Raw genomic sequence first — 17,285 nt, 5'->3', positions numbered from 1 at the left:
TGATTGGTTTTAATGGTTTTATTATTGTGTATGTTTTAATTAGGTGGCTGCCTTGGTGGCTCTTGTGAGGGCATAAAGGCAGTATATAAACGTTGTAAAATAAATAAAACTTATTTTGTAAAATAAATCAGTCACAGTTCTCTCAAGAGCAGCCCCACCTACCTCACAGGGTATCTGTTATGGGGGGAGGAAGGGAAGGAGATTGTAAATCACTCTGAGACTCCAACCAATTCCCCACCAACCTGTTTTTTCCCTGATGATATTTTTTTAAAAAATGAAATAAAGTTTTAATTAAAAATAAACAGCTGTGAGGATTGGGTCCATCATGTCATCATGGGGATTGTGCATTCCCAGTGTGCATGGTTTGGGGGCTCTGAATTTATGTGGGTGATTTGAAAGTTTGCACAGAGTCTATGTATGTACAGCTATGCATATGTTTTCCACATGAACAAGAACCTAAAAAATGGAGTGACTCTTATTACTTGTCTCCTAGAAAGTCTGATATGAACATGCAATCACATGCTTGTTGATCCTAGTAATATTTTTAAAGTTGGCATAGGGATGGAATACACAATACTGTTCTCCCCAATGTGTTATACTCAGGGCTTTTTTTTTTAGCAGGGACGGACAGGAACACAGTTCCAGCTAGCTTGGCGTCCATGGGTGTGGCCTAATGTGCAAATAAGTTCCTGCTGGGCTTTTCCTACAAAAAAAGGCCTGTATGAAACAATGGTGATATAGGGGGTATGGCCTAATATGCAGATGAGTTCCTGCTGGGCTTTTGCTACAAAAGAAGCCCTGGTTATAATAGCATATAAGACTCATATCTGCACAGTGTTCTGTGGCGACACAGCTTCTTCAGCCATGGCAGTATAGTTAAAGCGGAGCACATACTGAGTGAAAACTGTGATTTACCACAGCATGAGATTATCATGGAAGTGGACTATAACTGTAACTCATTGCAGTTCATGAATAGAGAGGGTGAGCAGACTGTAGAATACAAACTAGATTGCCCAAATTCCCTGGCCTATTTTACGTCTGCCTTGTGCAATTTTGCCTTTGATCAGGATGCATGAAACTAGTACAGAAGGGAAGAGCGCTGCCACTTGGCGACGGGGTCTTGGATCTTTACCAGTCAGTCTTGTGATGAACAAATTGTCAGGGATTCAGGCACAGAGTGGGCAAATGAGTTTCTAACGTATCCGTCTGTTGTTCCTAAGATTGAGATATATTGCAGCTACCTCAGTATTTAAGGTTCTTTCTTCCACTCTTCTGTCTGCCCTACACTAGAACATTTTTCTGTTTAGCCTAAAACAATGGATAGGTATAAAATTCTTACTGCTGCTTATATGTAATTGAGCTAAATTGAGATAATTTTATGCTAGGAAAGATATTATGCAAATAGTTTAGAAGCTCTAATGGTGTCTTTAGCACAGATATCACCTGTGAAGGCTGTAGGCGTTGTTGCATAATATCAGCATTTAAAAAAAAAAAAAAGCGCTACCACTATTGTGTGATTTGGGATTTGTTTGTGCTCAAGTAGGAACAAATTAAATTGCCTAAATTACACGAAGATATTTTGACAATAGACTGTTTGCTGTTCCTTTCCTCTGTACTGTATTTTATCTGTGCTGCAGTAAATTGTACTCTAAAAATTTCTACCAAAGAAAGAGAGAATTTTTTTTTAAATACCCACTGATTATCTAAAGCCTACATGGAAGGGATTGTTGTGTTTCAAATCGCACTAAATTTAATGGGAAATTGAATATGATTGTAAAGGGTGGCTGTTTTAACATTAAAATATTCTAACGGAGTTTAACTTGTACTGGTCTAGCAAGTCTTTCCTACATTCTGTTGTGCAGAGTTTGAACAACTGGCCCCTCTGTAATCAGAATGTTTTATGTCCAGTTCACACATGTTGGAGAATGAAGTGGAAATAATGTGACAAAAGATCTGAGGTGGTAGAATGAATTACTCCACTTCAGACGGTGAGAGATTTGGAAACTCCTCCATGTTAAAAAAAAAATCCCTTACAAATAGGCAGGGCTCACTTTGTAGCAGGAGCTCCTTTGCATATTAGGCCACACACCGCTGATGTAGCCAATCCTCCAAGAGCTGACAGGGCTCTTAGTACAGGGCCTACTGTAAGCTTCAGGAGGATTGGCTATGTCAGGGGGAGGGGTGGCCTAATATGCAAAGGAGCTCCTGCTACAAAGTGAGCCCTGCAAATAGGAAACAAGCAGAGGAGGCAAAGAGAGGGGGTAGACTGTTTTTCCCTGTTGTGTTGGTTTTCTGTTTCTATGAGATTATTTTATATGAACAAACACCCAACACTAGAATAATACATGCTTGGAAGTAGCACAGCCTATTCTGTCACATTGTTTCCGCTGCATTCTCCTGCATGTGTGAATGCAGCCTAAGATTAACCCAGAAATTTGCCAGGTCCCATTAGTATGTGGCAGGGCTTTTTTGCAGAAAAAGCCCAGGAGGAACTCATTTGCATATTAAGCCACACACCCTGATACCATCATTGTCTCACGCAGGGCTTTTAATAGAAAAGGCTCATCAGGAACTCATTTGCATATTAGGCCACACCCCTGGCACCCAGCCATCCTGAACTGTGTTCCTGTGTGTTCCTGCTCAAAAATAAGCCCTGGTATGTGCTAATAGAATTGTGAATGTTTTTCAAGAAATAAATTAGTTAAGAGATTAAGGCCGTTTTCCCACTGAGCTTACCTTGGAGCGACGTCCCTCTTCACCGCGCAGCGTCTGCGCGGATTTCCCACCAACTGCTCCGAGGAACCAGGAAGTTCCTGACCTTTTATGTCGCAAATGGAAACCGCTAAAAACCAGTTTACGTTAGCAACGCAAAAGCCGTGACTCTACTTGGTTACTCGGAGCAGCCTCGGAGCAGTTGGTGGGAAATCCGCGCAGACGCTGCGCGGTGAAGAGGGACTTCGCTCCGAGGTAAGCTCAGTGGGAAAATGGCCTAAGAGTTCTTGTAAATCCCATCTTGTAAATCCCTCCACCTAGATACATGCCTTAAATAGGGTTGCCAGCCCCCTAGTGGAAACTGGAGTTCTCCCACTTTTCAGCTGATCTCCAGCTGGCAGAGATCAGTTCCCCTGGAGAAAATGGCTCCTTTGAAGAGTGGACTATAGGGCATTGAGCCATGCGGAGGCCCCTCCCCTCCAATCTCCAGGTATTTTCCAATACACACCTGGCAACCCTAATGCTTTACTTCTCTGACTTTACCACTTTTCCAAAGACCCACCACTGTATAAAGGTAATTCTTCCTTGTCTCATCAATGACTATGAATAGGTTTGTAAATCATTCCTCATGCAGATATACAGCAGGATTTTCCATCTCCAGCGGAGTCCGTCTCTCTCCAGAAGTTACTGCTGTACATTAATCTCCTTTCAGCCAGAAGGCAGGCCCAAAACAGTGACAGAGAAACACAAAAGATGGGTTATTCACAGAATGGGTAGCTTTCACACGCCCAGAGTATATTTGTGTAGATATACATGTAAGGCTTTGGTGCTACAAACTGTAGAGTTGCCAGGTCTGGGTTGGAAAATACCTGGAGACTTTTGGGGAAGATCTGGGAGAAGGCGGGGTTTGGGAAGGGGAGGGGCCTCAGCATGGTACAATGCCCTAGAGTCCGCCCTTCAAAGCAGCCGTTTTCTCCAGGGGTGCTGATCTCTGCCAGCTGGAGATCAGTTGTAAAAGCAGGAGATATCCAGGCCCCACCTGGAGGCTGGCAACCCTAATGAATTGTCAGTGCAAGGACTTTGCAGACGTCAGTCTGCCCCCTTTAGCCCCCCTGCCCCCCCAAAAACTGATGTGGAGAGTCAGGGAACCCATGTGAATAAACGTGTATGTGTCACTGGAGGGTTGCAGTAATGGTGGAGCCAGTTAAAATTGACCGTCTCTTTCTTGCTCTAGAAGAGAACAGTCTGCTGGGAGAAGTGGTAGGCAGGGAAGGTCCACCTCTTCATGCTTCTTGCTCAGGAAGTTCTTCAGATCCAAGCTTAGTTGTTCCCCTAAATTTTAATTCAGAAAAGAAAACCTAATTCAGCCACCAGAAGTTAAGAAAACACTGATATAACCTGTTGCATAGGGATGTTACAATGATAAAACAAGTCCATGTGCACTGTTCAGTTTATTGGTAGAAAGATTAATGTGACAGACATGTAAATTATAGTTCAAGACTGTGCTTAATGCCCAGAAGGAACTCATTTGCATATTAGGCCACACTCCCTAATGTCACCAGAAGTGATGTCACCCGTTCAGTAGATTACTTTCCGCATATTGACACAGAACAGTATAGTGCCATCAACCGCCTTTCATGGATGTGTGTTCTCACACAGCCCAATGAGAGACCTTGTTTTGCCCCCCCCAGGACAGCTGGAGAGAGAGAGCTGCATGTGGAAGAGTGGGCAGCGGCAGGCCCAGTTTCTCCTGGGAGGGGAAGCTCTTGGGTGGCTCAGCATCTCTTGTTCTCTTCCCAAGCCCATTGGAGTCTGGAGACAGCAGAAAGAACGTAGCATGGAGTCTGGGAGCATGTGGCTGCCTAGTGCCTTCCCTTTGCCAGAGATCTTTTTTTGAGCCAGAACCCTGGCCAAGCCATCCAGAACTGTGTTCCTGTTTGTGCCTGATCAGAAAAAGCCCTGGTTCAAGAGCTTTCATGAAATGCCAGATAATGCATGGCTTTGTTGCTTCTTGTCTAAGGGAAAATACGCAAGGACTTCCCATTGCACAGTCAGGGCATCTTCCTTCATACAGCAGACAGTAAAGAACTCTCAGAGCAAAAGATGCCCGTTGTATATATTTAAATAATAGCATTACATCCAGCATTTGATCATCTGATTGAGTGACTAAAAGCTGTTATCCTGCTTAGGTATGTTAAGAACCACCAAAGGGCCCCCAGACAGATTTACTTTGGGGTTTCCTTATACCACCCAAACCCAGCCTGAACATCACACAAAACCAAATAATCTAGCTCTGTGGTTCCCCAGAGGGACTGGGACCCAGGGCCAGTGTCGGCATACCCAGAGGTGGGGCAGCTGCCTCAGCCCAGAGTTTTTGAAAGGACCCACTGCCCATGACCATATACCTCCCTTGCTGCCCACTTACCCTTACCCCCACCTTCTTGCAAGCACTCTGCCATCCATACTCCCAGCCATAGGCACTGCCAAGCATCACAAGGGAACAGGCATGTAGTTGGTGCAGGCGATTGTAAGTGTAGGTGGAAAGAGAGCTTTTTGAGGGGGAAGAATGAAAAGGCAGAGTGTAGTGTACTGGGAGCTTCATACAAAGAACCTTTCTCGGAAAGACTCCTTACAGCTGCATTCAGATTGGCTGCTGTTGCTGAGCCAGCCAATCAGGTAATGTCCATTTGAATGAAACCCATTGTTTGTGAGGCTCCTTGCAGCTACACTCAGAGGGGCCACCCTTGCTGAGCCAGCCAAACAGGTACTATCCATTTGAATGAAGTCCATTGTTTGAGAGGCTCCTTGCAGCTACACTCAGAGGGGCCGCCCTTGCTGAGCCAGCCAAACAGGTAATATCTATTTGAATGTCCATTGTTTGAGAGGCTCCTTGCAGCTACACTCAGAGTACAGTTAGGTAATATCCATTTGAATGAAGCTCATGCAAATGAGGGTTCTGAGTGCCTGTTTTTCTATTGGACTGTTTGTTGCTGAAGGTGTGTTTTGGGTGGAGTTTCTGTGTATATAGTTGTGGCTTGCCTTGTGTGTTTTCATTTTGGTTTTTGCTAATAAAAGAGCTATGCTGGAATCACTATAGCGTCTGACCCACTTCTTTTCACAGAGAGTGGGAAAGGAGGCATGAGAGGAAAGCCTAGTGGCAGACTGAGGAGAGGAGGGAGTCCAGGGCACTTTCTGCCCACCTCCCCACCAAGAGAAGTAAAAAATAAAATCTGGAACTGGTCCTGCCAGTACCTCAGGAATGTTGTCCCCCTCAGGGGTGGAATTCTAGCAGGAGCTTCTTTGCATATTAGGCCACACAACCCTGATGTAGCCAATCCCCCAAGAGCTTACAAAAAACAGCCTTGTAAACTCTTGGAGGATTGGCTACATCAGGGGTGTGTGGCCTAATCTGCAAAGGAGCTCCTGCTAGAATTCACCCCTGGTCCCCCTAGTCTTCCTTCTCTCAGCAGCCTTGGTTGTCCTTGTTCCCTCCCCTGCCCCATACTCTGGGACTGACTTGATTATGGAATCTAATTTTACAAGCACAGCTTTGTTGTGTGTTGTTATTCTGGAGGGTAAATTGTGAAAACAGAGAACAGCAAGCAACAGCCTGTAGAAGTATTTACAGCACCTCTTCCATTTGTACCTGTCTGAAATATGTCTTGCGTCTGCCCTTGAGCATATTTTCCTGGTAACAGATAGTTCAGTCTCTTAATGTTATACTTTCACTAGGCTGGCCTTTAAAATCCTCTTGTGAACAGGCAAGCTATAGTTTCCAGCACCTTTCTTTTTTTGGCAATCAATACCTAGGTCTGTTTCGAAAGCACATAAATGTCAAGTTCTGACTTTGTTCTGAGTGTGAAAATGTAATGAATGGTAAAAGGAACAGCTGGCATTGGAAACAAATTGGCTGACTCAAAATATATTTATTGAATTCATAGGCTTTTCTGCCTAACAAGAGAGGCGCATAATGGCCAAACGTGCCCATTTACCTATTGGCAAATAGCTTCCAATTAAAAAATAAATTGCTCATTGAGATTCAGCATGCCAGAAGCCTGGAAACAAATTTATTAGCATAATTAGCAACATCAGAAAGAAATAACACGTTGGGAGCTTAATCACTGATTTTAACAGCATTATATAAAAATGTGCAATTAATAGTGCAAACTTCTTTTTTTCAGCGGGCTTGATCTGAATTTGTAATTGAATAACAAGAGATGCCTAAAACTGAATAACCATGGGCTACTCAGAGAAACTTGGATAGAGTGTGATTCAGTTCCCCACTCAGAGTAGACTATAGGACTGCTCATTTGGAATTGAGGTTCTCAAGTGATTATTTATCAGAGATGCGAAGGGGGGGCGGGTAGCTGTGTTAGTCTGTTATAGACTGAATCTTCCAGCTCTAGATGGTGTGCTACTAACACTAGCACCCACTGTTAAGAGCCTGGGTGTGTTCCTGGATGCAGAGCTGGTCCATCCATTAGGCAGCCCTTTGCGGCTGCCTAGGGTGCAGCCCTAGAGGGCGCTGAGTTGGGCCCTCCCGCCCAACACAGCAGTGCGGCACCTGCACCTCAGAGCATGTGTGTTGACCGGCTGCCATTGCTTCTGGAAGTGACAGTGGCTGGGCTGAGTGATGGCAGCTAGGCACAGGTGCTGCACTGGGCTGCCGCTGTGGCGCTCCCCCTTGCTGGGGGCGAAGGAAGAAGGGTGTGGGTAGTGGGGCAGCAGGGCAGAGCCTCACCTTGGATGCCAGATGCCCTGAAGCCAGCCCTGTCTGGATGCCTCCATATTGATGGAGGCTCAGATCATAAATGTTGCCAGACTATGTTTCATCAGCTGCACCAGATCAACCAACTGGCCCCCTTAGGCTAGCCAGTCCACAGGTGATGGCAGTGGTTCCCCTGATTTTGCAGGCTCTGGCCCACTGCTGGCCACCCCCAAACAGACATCTCCAAGTGACATCGTCAGTGCCCTGACTCTATTGTTTGTAGCCATTTTTACCATAGACTTTTATTCAAAATTTAGAAAGCTGTCCCAATGTTGCTGACACAATGATGTCAGCATTTTGCTGATGTCTCCTTCCACCCCTGGAACACCCCCCAATCCCCTGATCAGCAAGGGAAGGCATGTGGCAGTCCTGGGCTCCCTTCTTGTCTCCCCCATAGTAATCCATGCAATGGTCACCTCTAGGCTAGGCTACTATAACTCTCTCTTTGCAGGGCTATCCTGAGACTGACCTGGAAGCTGCAACTGGTCCAGAATGAGGCAGCCCGCATTCTCACCAGAACCCCACTAACAGCGCATCTCCAGCCAGTGCTTCACCAGCTGCAGTGGGTCCAGGTTCTGGTATTAACCTTCACAGCCCTAAATGATCTGGGACCATTTCACCTTTGGGACTGCCTGCCCCAAAGAGCACTGTGCTTAGCGGAGAAAAATCTACTGGAGATTCCTAGCCCCCCAAATATCCAGCTGTCCTCAGTCAGAATCAGTTTTTTTTCCCCAGCCCTGGCTCTGACCTGGTGGAACTCTCTGCCAAATGACATCCATGCCCTGAGAGACCTGGTCCAGTTCCACAGGCCCTATAAGGCAGCAATGTCCTAGCAGGCCTATTGTTGAAGACAGCAACAGTCTTCATTTAGCCTTGCCCTTCATTCCTTCACTCCCCTTGGAGTAACGATAAATCTGGTTTTAGACGCCAGCTGGAGTGGTTACTGTATTTGTTTTATGATTTTTAACTTTTAAATCTGTTTATGATTGTATTTTCTGAATGTTGTACACTGCCCCAACCATGGTGGGGAGGAATGGTTTAGAAAGCAATATTATAAATAAATAAATTATCAGGGGTGCAAGCATCCAGTACTCAGTACCCATTGGCCAGTAGAAATTGTGTCTGCCTGGAAGCTGGCACCAATACTCCCTCTATGCTGTGAAGTCTTGTGAGCAAAAACTCTACTTTGTGAGCTATTGGCATTAAAGTCATGAGTGAGCTATTTGACTACTGCATAAATTAGTTTGCTCTGTGACCATTTTTCCTGAGCTAAAACAAAAATGTGTGAGCTGTAGGGTAAAAAAGTGTGAGCTAGCTCACACTAACTCAGCTTAGAGGGAACACTGGCACCTGTTGAAAAGAAGGGTATATAATTCTCCCACTCCTGTGTGCTGCTTTTTGAGAGACCAAAAAGAGACCAAAAAGCAGCAGTCGTCCTCTTTTAGTGATTTGTTCAAAATTCTCTTCCCTTCTCCCTCCTTTCTCTAGTCTTGTTCTTAGAAAATCATCCATGGACCTTGCCCCAGCAGGGCTTTTTTGTAGCAGGAAGCCCTTTGCATATTAGGCCACACACCCCTGATGTAGCCAATCCTCCAAGAGCTTACAAGGCTCTTAGTACAGGGCCTACTGTAAGCTCCAGGAGGATTGGCTACATCAGGAGTGTGTGCCCTAATATGCAAAGAAGTTCCTGCTACAAAAAAAAAGCCCTGGTTTACACCAGTAATAGTAATACGTAAATGTGAACATTTATATGTAACACGTAATAGTAATAGTAACACGTAAATGTGAACATTACTATCCAAAGTGCTTCAATAACATTATTAGACTAAATCTTACAACAGCCTTACATTTGGCATAGACCAACTTTTAATGGATGGGGTTCATTTTAAATTTATTACATTATTGTTGTAAGTTTCATCTGGGAATCAATGGGCAGAAGAATGGGGTAGGAATGGAAGAAATTAGATAACATCCTGAACCTATATAACTGGATGTATTCAGGGATGTAACTTGAGAATCACATTAAAAATGGAATCAATTTTTAAAAATCTGGAATCCAGACTGGGGTAAACAGAAGACAATCAACCTACTGTCCCTGGGAAAGTATAATACATACCAGTGTTACTTTGCAAGAGGAATTTGGTTTTCAAATTTGTAGTAGCATCTCATTAACCAGCCACTAATGTTCATTTGGTGCAGCTGGATTAAATTGTACTTAATCATAGCCTTAGAATAATAAACAATAAAAGTGTGCTATGAGCCAATAGCTTCCAGTATTGAAGATCACAGCAGTCATATGTGATTGATCAAGTCCCCTGGCTCGAACAGAAATTAACTTAGTGACATCTTTAAACATTAAAAAGACTGCTTTTTAATCAAGAGCTCTAATTAAACTTGCTTTGTTTGTTCATGTGGATTTTTGAGCTGTCGCTTGAGAATTGTGGTATGGGTGTTAGGACAGGCAGCACATTACAAAGGTTGGGTACGTCATATTGCTGGGCCACATGATTTATGTGTCTTTCTATTTACTATTGGCTGTTGCCTGAAGTGTCATGCAGGATTTTTAGTGACTGAGAGCCAGTTTGGTGCAGTGGTTAAGTGTACAGACTCTTATCTGGGAGAACCAGGTTTGATTCCCCACTCCTGCACTTGCAGCTGCTGGAATGGCCTTGGGTCAGCCATAGCTCTCGCAGAGTTGTCCTTGAAAGATCCAGAGATCTAGAGGTCCAGCCAGACCAAGCAGGCCTTGCTCACCTTGCCCGCTCCCCCAGCAAGCCACTGACCACCCAAAATCACATAAGAAGTGGAGAAAAGGTGCAGTGGGCTTCTCCAGGGGTTCATGAGGGCTGCTGGGGGTGTGGCAAAGCTCCTGGTGGCTAGCTGGCTGCCCGCTCTCCTAATGCAGGGATTGTTATGCAGCCGTACCTACTATTCAATGGATAAGGTCGGTGGGGAGGAGGGGGAACTGTCAGAAAGGTTCAGGAGCTGTGCTACTGTGGGCTCCTGCAGAATTCAAGGCCTGGTCTATGCATACCCTAATGCTACAATCATGCACCTGATTTCTTATACCTTTCAGTGCAATAAATGCTACTGTGTTTGGATGAAATCATTGTAGCAGCTTTCTAGAATTATCTTTGTGGGGGGTTTTTTGTGTGTACAGTTCATACTTCAAATGCTAATTAATAATTAGTGACCTTATCTTCAGGTTTTTTCTTTTACTGACAATGATTAATCTTTTCAAATTAAGGCATAATAGTTCATTATTTCCAAAAAGCGTTTCTTTATGAATTTCTTTCAGAAAGGACAGATTAACGGCCTATTCAAATGCAACCTATCATTCATACTGCGAATTCATGGGGGGTGGCTTGGAAGAATTTGGGAGATTATGATTCTGAGTTTAGCACAATAATGAGTTAATGTTCTATTATTTCCTAGTCTCAATTCAGCCTCTATCAGGAGGATTTCAGATCTTCCTATCTTCAGTTCTTATTACAACTTGTATCATGAGAATGAGTTATCCTAGACTTTAATTTGCCTATTACAGGTTTCTCTTTTCATTACACATTTCCTACTGATAATACCAAATGTAACAGCAGAAATTGGCATTTCACTTATTCATTGTCATGATAAAGACTCAAGATGAAAATAGCCAAACATAAATCAAGCCCTGAGAAGGCACTCTGAAGATTTCAACATTAATAGAAAATGCCCCACTTATTACTCTTTATAGTGAAGACAGTAAAAAGGGCAGAAACACAACTCATTCTCATGCTAACTCATATACTGTGCCTGTCTGAATGAGGAATAAATTAGAGCTTGCTCCATAACACTTTTCATGTTCTTTGATTTCAATTACTTTTGTGCAGAATCTAACCTAACGAGATGCAAAGGAAGACAGAGCTCATTCCTGCCACTAGTTGCGTGTGTGTGAAATTGCCTTGTAGTAATAGACTATTGCTCCAGTACAGTATTTACACTGAATGGTAGCAGGTCTCCCAGCCTTGCTACTTCAAAATCTTTGACTAGGACCAATTCCCCACTGGATTTGTCTCAGTCTCATGCTCCTCGTCTCTGTGGGGCGTCTGTCCGATTTTGCACAAGCTGCTCTGGGGCTGCAATTCACTCCACCTCTTTCACGTGGCAAGCAGAAACCAGTTTTTAGAGAATCTTGCTTGCCACATGAAAGAGGTGGAACAAGTTGCAGCCCCGCGGCAACTTGTGCGAAAATGGAAGGAATCCCCTCAGAGAAGACTGTGAGACCAGGACAAGGCTAGTGGGGAATCAGTCTTGATATGACACAGGTTGAACCTATGATTATAGTGGATTCAGCTGCGTAGCTGTGTTGGTCTGAAGCAACAGGACAAAATTTGAGTCCAGTGGCACCTTTAAGACCAAGAGTTTAATTCTGGGTGTAAGTTTTCATGTGCATGCACACATCAGTTTACACCCAGAATTAAACTTAAAGGTGCCATTGGACTCAAAATTTTGTTCTCTGATTACTGTGTGTGATTGAGAAGACACAGTACATATGTACTAGTAGTGGTACCTGTGTTAATGAGGCCTCCTTCCAATCTGATCCAAATTCAGCTCTGGGGAAAGAGATTTACCTTCCACTAGCTTTCACTCTTCTAACAGGATTCATATGTAGAAAAACTTTTTGTCTGAGGGTACTAAAGTATAGCTGTAGTTCTTAAAAGAAACGCTAAGGCAGTAAGTGGTTTTGTGTTTTAAAAAAAGTCTTGATTAATTGGAAAGATTAGTGGTCTAACCACCCAGGTACTGGCATAAATTTTAATCTCTGGGAGGTTCTCTTTGTTTTACCAGTAAGCTTTGATGGGATGAAAGTTGGTGTATATCCAATCTCACTTCCTCTGTGTCAGTTCTCAACCTTTATACTGTAAGGGTGTGACCACATGAGATATTTGGCCTGACCTAACCACACCTCCCCCCCAGATTTAATGTTCACTATCACAAGCACAGATCTGCCCCCATGTCTTCCTTACCACATTTTAGGATGGGCTGGGACTGGATTAAATAGCTAGCAGCAGGCCTCTGCATATTAGACCACGCCCCCCTGATGTAGCCAATCCTCCAAGAGCTTAAAGGGCTCTTAGTACAGGGCCTACTGCAAGCTCCAGGAGGATTGGCTACATCAGGGGGGCGTGGCCTAATATGCGGAGGAACTGCTAGAAAAAGAGCCCTGGCTACCAGGAACTTCCTGTAGCAAATCTCTAAACTGCATCTTGCTATCAGATGTTTGTTAGGGACAACAGGGTGCCATGGGGAGGTTGGTAAGAGCCCAGAAGTTCCATCTCCTCAGGGGTGGAATTCTAGCAGGAGCTCCTTTGCATATTAGGCCACATACCCCTGATGTAGTCAGTCCTCCAAGAGCTTACAAAAAAGAGCCTTGTAAACTCTTGGAGGATTGGCTACATCAGGGATGTGCGGCCTGATATGCAAAGGAGCTCCTGCTAGAATTCCGCCTCTGCATCTCCTAAATACTGCATCGAAAATCAAGTGCACATTTTGCAATAGAGAGATTTGATTCTAGGAGCACCTTAGAGACCAAGAGTTTCAAGGTATAAGCTTCGACTCCTGGAAGCTTCCACACAGAAACTGTTGTTGGCTTCTAAGGTTCTACTGGATTAAAATCTATCTGTTCTACTATAGACCAATATGGCTACCCGCTGAAATGGTGCTGATACCCCTCATGTAGAAGCAAACAAACAAAAAATTCAGCAAAAGTTTGCCATAGTTAAGTCCCCTATGAAACAATTAATAGGAACTTGGTCATGATTAATTTAAGTACCACTTATTTCAATGAAAGTCAGCCTCGACAAACTTTGCTTGAACTGTGTCTTAGATGAAGCATAGCTTAAAGAAATTGTTCTGCTGTTATGTCTATTGTGTTTATTCATGCAGTTTTGGTGACAAGATTTGCCACTTTCTATTAAATGGGTGCTTTCCACAGTATTTCAAAAATTATTCTGGTGTCTCATGTTTCTTTCATCTCCTTTTTAGCCTCTGGAAGACCAAGTTCGGAACCTGTTACGTGAAGCAGACAAAACTGTGGAAGAAAACAAAGATCAAGAAGAGGTGTACGAGGCCATGGCAGAGACACTGGGAGATGCTTGGGATTCCCTTGTTATTTTCCTAGAGAAGCGCAGGGAACTTTTGAAACTCACTGCTGATTTTTTTGAAAAAGCTCTGGAGGTTTGTATAGAAAAATTCTCAAAAAAAATGTATTATATAAAAATTGTATTCATTATAGGAAGTAAAATAGTTCCAAAGTGGATTTTTGTTTCTGCTCTGCCTGGAAGGGAAATGATCAAACAGACATTAGTATGAAGGAACCTGAGGAAAGTTGGTTGACTCCGCCTTCCATCCTTCCGAGGTCGGTAAAATGAGTACCCAGCTTGCTGGGGGGAAAGTGTAGATGATTGGGGAAGGCAATGGCAAACCACCCCGTAAAAAGTCTGCTGTGAAAACGTTGTGAAAGCAACGTCACCCCAGAATCGGAAAACAACTGGTGCTTGCACAGGGGACTACCTTTACCTTACCTGAGGAAAGTATGGTTGGAGTAGTTCTGAGGTATCTCACAGAATAAGAAATAATTAAATTAACTATAACTTATTTTATTAATGAATGCTTCTTGGCCCCAGTTCATAAGTAATAAAATGCTTCATAGGGTTGAGGAATCCCCCCTGAGCAGTTCTGTTACTCTTCCCTCACAACTCTTTTTACTTCCGTCAGCAAAGAGCCGGCAAATTTGCCTTACATTCTGTGAAACTGCTTGACAAAATAGGCATGTTGACTTTTTCCTTGAGATGAAGTACCAGCCTTATTACAATTCTGTTCAACCTAGAGGTCCTCTTTCCCCGCCCTCTGCTCCTGTTGTTTGCCACCACTCTGACCAGTAGCAAGATTTTTTTAAAATGACAATGGCTGCAGCACCACATCACCTCCAAGTAAAAACTGGAAGTCACATTGGGTGACTCTAGGAATTTCTGGAAACTCTGTGATTTTACCAGAAGTGATGTGACACAGCAGCCAGCATTATTTCCTACAGCCCCATCCCTGCCTACTGCCCTTCCACCTAGCAACCCTAATTCAACTCATATTGATTGTTGACTTGGAGATTAGCCTTTGCAGTTCACTCATGTACTTAAAACTCCAAATAATAAACAATAGGTTAAATTTAAACTAGGGCTGATTTCACACTAGGCTTGTTCTGGGTGGGGAACCCTTTTGCTCCTGGCGTTTCTCTCTGTTTTTGCACAGAGTTCAGCTGAGAGTTGGCACGCCGCTTTCCTGCAGCAAGCAAGATCCTCTTACAAGCGGTTTCTGCTTGCCATGGGACAGCGGCATGCCAACTCACAGCTCCATGGCAGCTTGTGCAAAAACAGAGAGAAGAGCTGGGGGCAGAAGGGCTCTCCACCCAGAACAAGCCCTAGTGCGAAACCAGTATAAATTTTCTGTTAACAGAAGGCAGACATGACTCTTGAGTGAATTCTTGCTTGGTTGGTTTATGCTCAGTCAAGAGGGATGAGGGTCATCTCCTGCTGGTTTCTCCTTGAGCTGCAGAAATCCACTGTTCATCATATTCTGTCCTCCCACACACACCAGAGCCCCCTGACTGTTTGAAGCAGCTTTTCTCATGGCACAAGGAGCTGCTGAAGGGATGGAGAAGGGAGATAGTTCAATTTCCACTGTATTTTCTTTGTTTAACAAAATTTGGGTCATTAAACCAATGCTGATTCCTCTACTCATAGATCCCTCTCCTCCCCAAATCCTACCTTTCCCAGACTCAATCTCCAGATCTCCAGGAATTTCCAGCCTGGAGCTAATAACCCTATAGGGTTGCCAATCCCCAGTTGGGGGCAGGGGATCCCCCAATTTGGAGGCCCTCCCCCTGCTTCAGAGTCATCAGAAAGTGGTGGGGAGGGAAATGTCTGCTGGACACTCTATTATACCCCACAGAGATCGATTCAAAGGGTGTAATGGATAATTGATCAGTGGGTATCTGGGGCTTGAGAGGGGCTGTTTTTTGAGGTAGAGGCACCAAAATTTCAGCATAGCATCCGGTGATTCTCCTTGAAATACCCCTAAAGTTTCAAAAAGATTAGACTGGGGGGTCCAATTTTATGAGCTCCCCCCTAAGAAGGTCCCCATATCCTCCATTATTTTCTGTGGAAGGAAGACATTTCAAAGGAGCACTGTCCCTTGAAATGTGATTGCTAGAACTCCTTTTGGAGTTCAGTTGTGCTTGTCACATCCTTGCTCCTGGCTCCATCCCCAAAGTCTCCTGGCTCCACCCCCATGGTCCCCAGATATTTCTAGAGCCAGTTTGGTGTAGTGGTTAAGTGTGCAGACTCTTGTTTGGGAGAACCAGGTTTGATTCCCCACTCCTCCACTTGCAGCTGCTGGAATGGCCTTGGGTTAGCCATAGCTATCACAGGAGTTGTCCTTGAAAGGGCAGCTTCTGTGAGAGCTTTCTCAGCCCCACCCACCTCACAGGGTGTCTGTTGTGGGGGGAGAAGATATAGGAGATTGTAAGCCGCTCTGAGTCTCTTATTCAGATAGAAGGGCGGGGTATAAATCTGCAGTCTTCTTCAGTCTTCTTCTTCTAGAGTTGGACTTGGCAAAAGAACTACCAAAAGGAGATAAACATTCATGAAGCCCTGCTTTTGCTGTCAGAATGATGTGAGTGGCTAGAGTGGGACCCAGGATCAGGCCTTATTACATCCTGAAAAATTCGAGCAAGGGACGAATGGGAAATGTCATATCAGCTTAAAATGGAAATACTGGAGATTTCTCTCTGAAATGTTTTGCTTTAAATGACAGAATGTGATTATGTATAATCTTTGTTTTATTATGATAAAGCGCAAGCCTCATCTCAAGGATATTCTTTAATGAAAATCAGAACTCAAATCCCAAATGCTGTAGCATAATGGATTTGTTTTATATCATAAAGATCATTTTTTAAAAATGGGGCAGAACTTGAGGAGAGGCACGCAGAGCAGAAGGCTTATTTTTCATCATCTTTCTTAATTTCGTCTGAGGTTGCAATGTTCTGAACTTCACTGGTTTGTTTTATTTAGTTTTACAATATTACAATTTTATTTAGTTTTCCAATTTTGCTTAGAAGACAAGGGGCAAACTTATTGGACATTGCTGTATTTAAAAGGCAGAGGAAGACCACCTTGAACCAAGAGGAAAGGTGGGGTGTAAATATTTTAATAACTAGGTGAAAAGATAAACATAAGTAAAAGAAAAAGATAGTATAAAGCCATTTAAATGAGATTGGATCAATTCCTTCCTGTCCTCCTCCCCACCAGGGGACTACGCTGAACTGTGAGGTACTGAGGAAGAATCTCAGCATGACCAAAGGGGAAAAAAAACCCCAAGCTTAAAGAAAGTGATTAGCTCAAGGTCATACAGTGACCTTCACAGAAGCTTGGGGATCCATGAACAGACTGAGTTCCAGCTTAGACTGCATGCCGAAGGGGGCTGAGAGATGGGGAGGCAAACAACAGACCTGGAAAAGGGCTTGGTCCTCTGATGGAGGATAGCAACTGTGACTGTTGGCTCATGGCATCAGCTCTCTCCTGCCTTGCACAGCGGCCAGGGCTGCCAGCATGTGGCATCAGCTCTCTCCTGCCTCACATAGGGGTCAGGGCTGCCAGTTTGTGGCAGCTTGCTCCTACCTCACACATGAAAAAGGTTGCTGGGTCACCATAGTGGCTCTCACCTGCTTCGCATGGGACTGAGGAAGGAAGAGATTGGATTTATGCCTGCCTTTTGC

At 44.0% G+C, this 17,285-nt stretch overlaps 1 protein-coding gene across 1 annotated transcript in view; it reads left to right on the top strand.

Moving 5' to 3' along the window:
- CCDC141 (coiled-coil domain containing 141) overlaps positions 1–17,285 on the top strand; it is a 199,606-nt gene that overhangs the window by 51,060 nt on the left and 131,261 nt on the right. The window contains exon 4 of the mRNA XM_060257083.1: positions 13,502–13,693. Within this exon, the coding sequence (XP_060113066.1) occupies positions 13,502–13,693 (192 nt within the window). The remainder of the gene's footprint in view (positions 1–13,501; positions 13,694–17,285) is intronic.

Source organism: Heteronotia binoei, chromosome 16, assembly GCF_032191835.1.
Source record: "Heteronotia binoei isolate CCM8104 ecotype False Entrance Well chromosome 16, APGP_CSIRO_Hbin_v1, whole genome shotgun sequence".
NCBI lineage: Eukaryota > Metazoa > Chordata > Lepidosauria > Squamata > Gekkonidae > Heteronotia > Heteronotia binoei.
The sequence above is the reverse complement of the archived record's forward strand: the minus strand, read 5'-3'. Positions and strand labels throughout refer to the sequence as shown.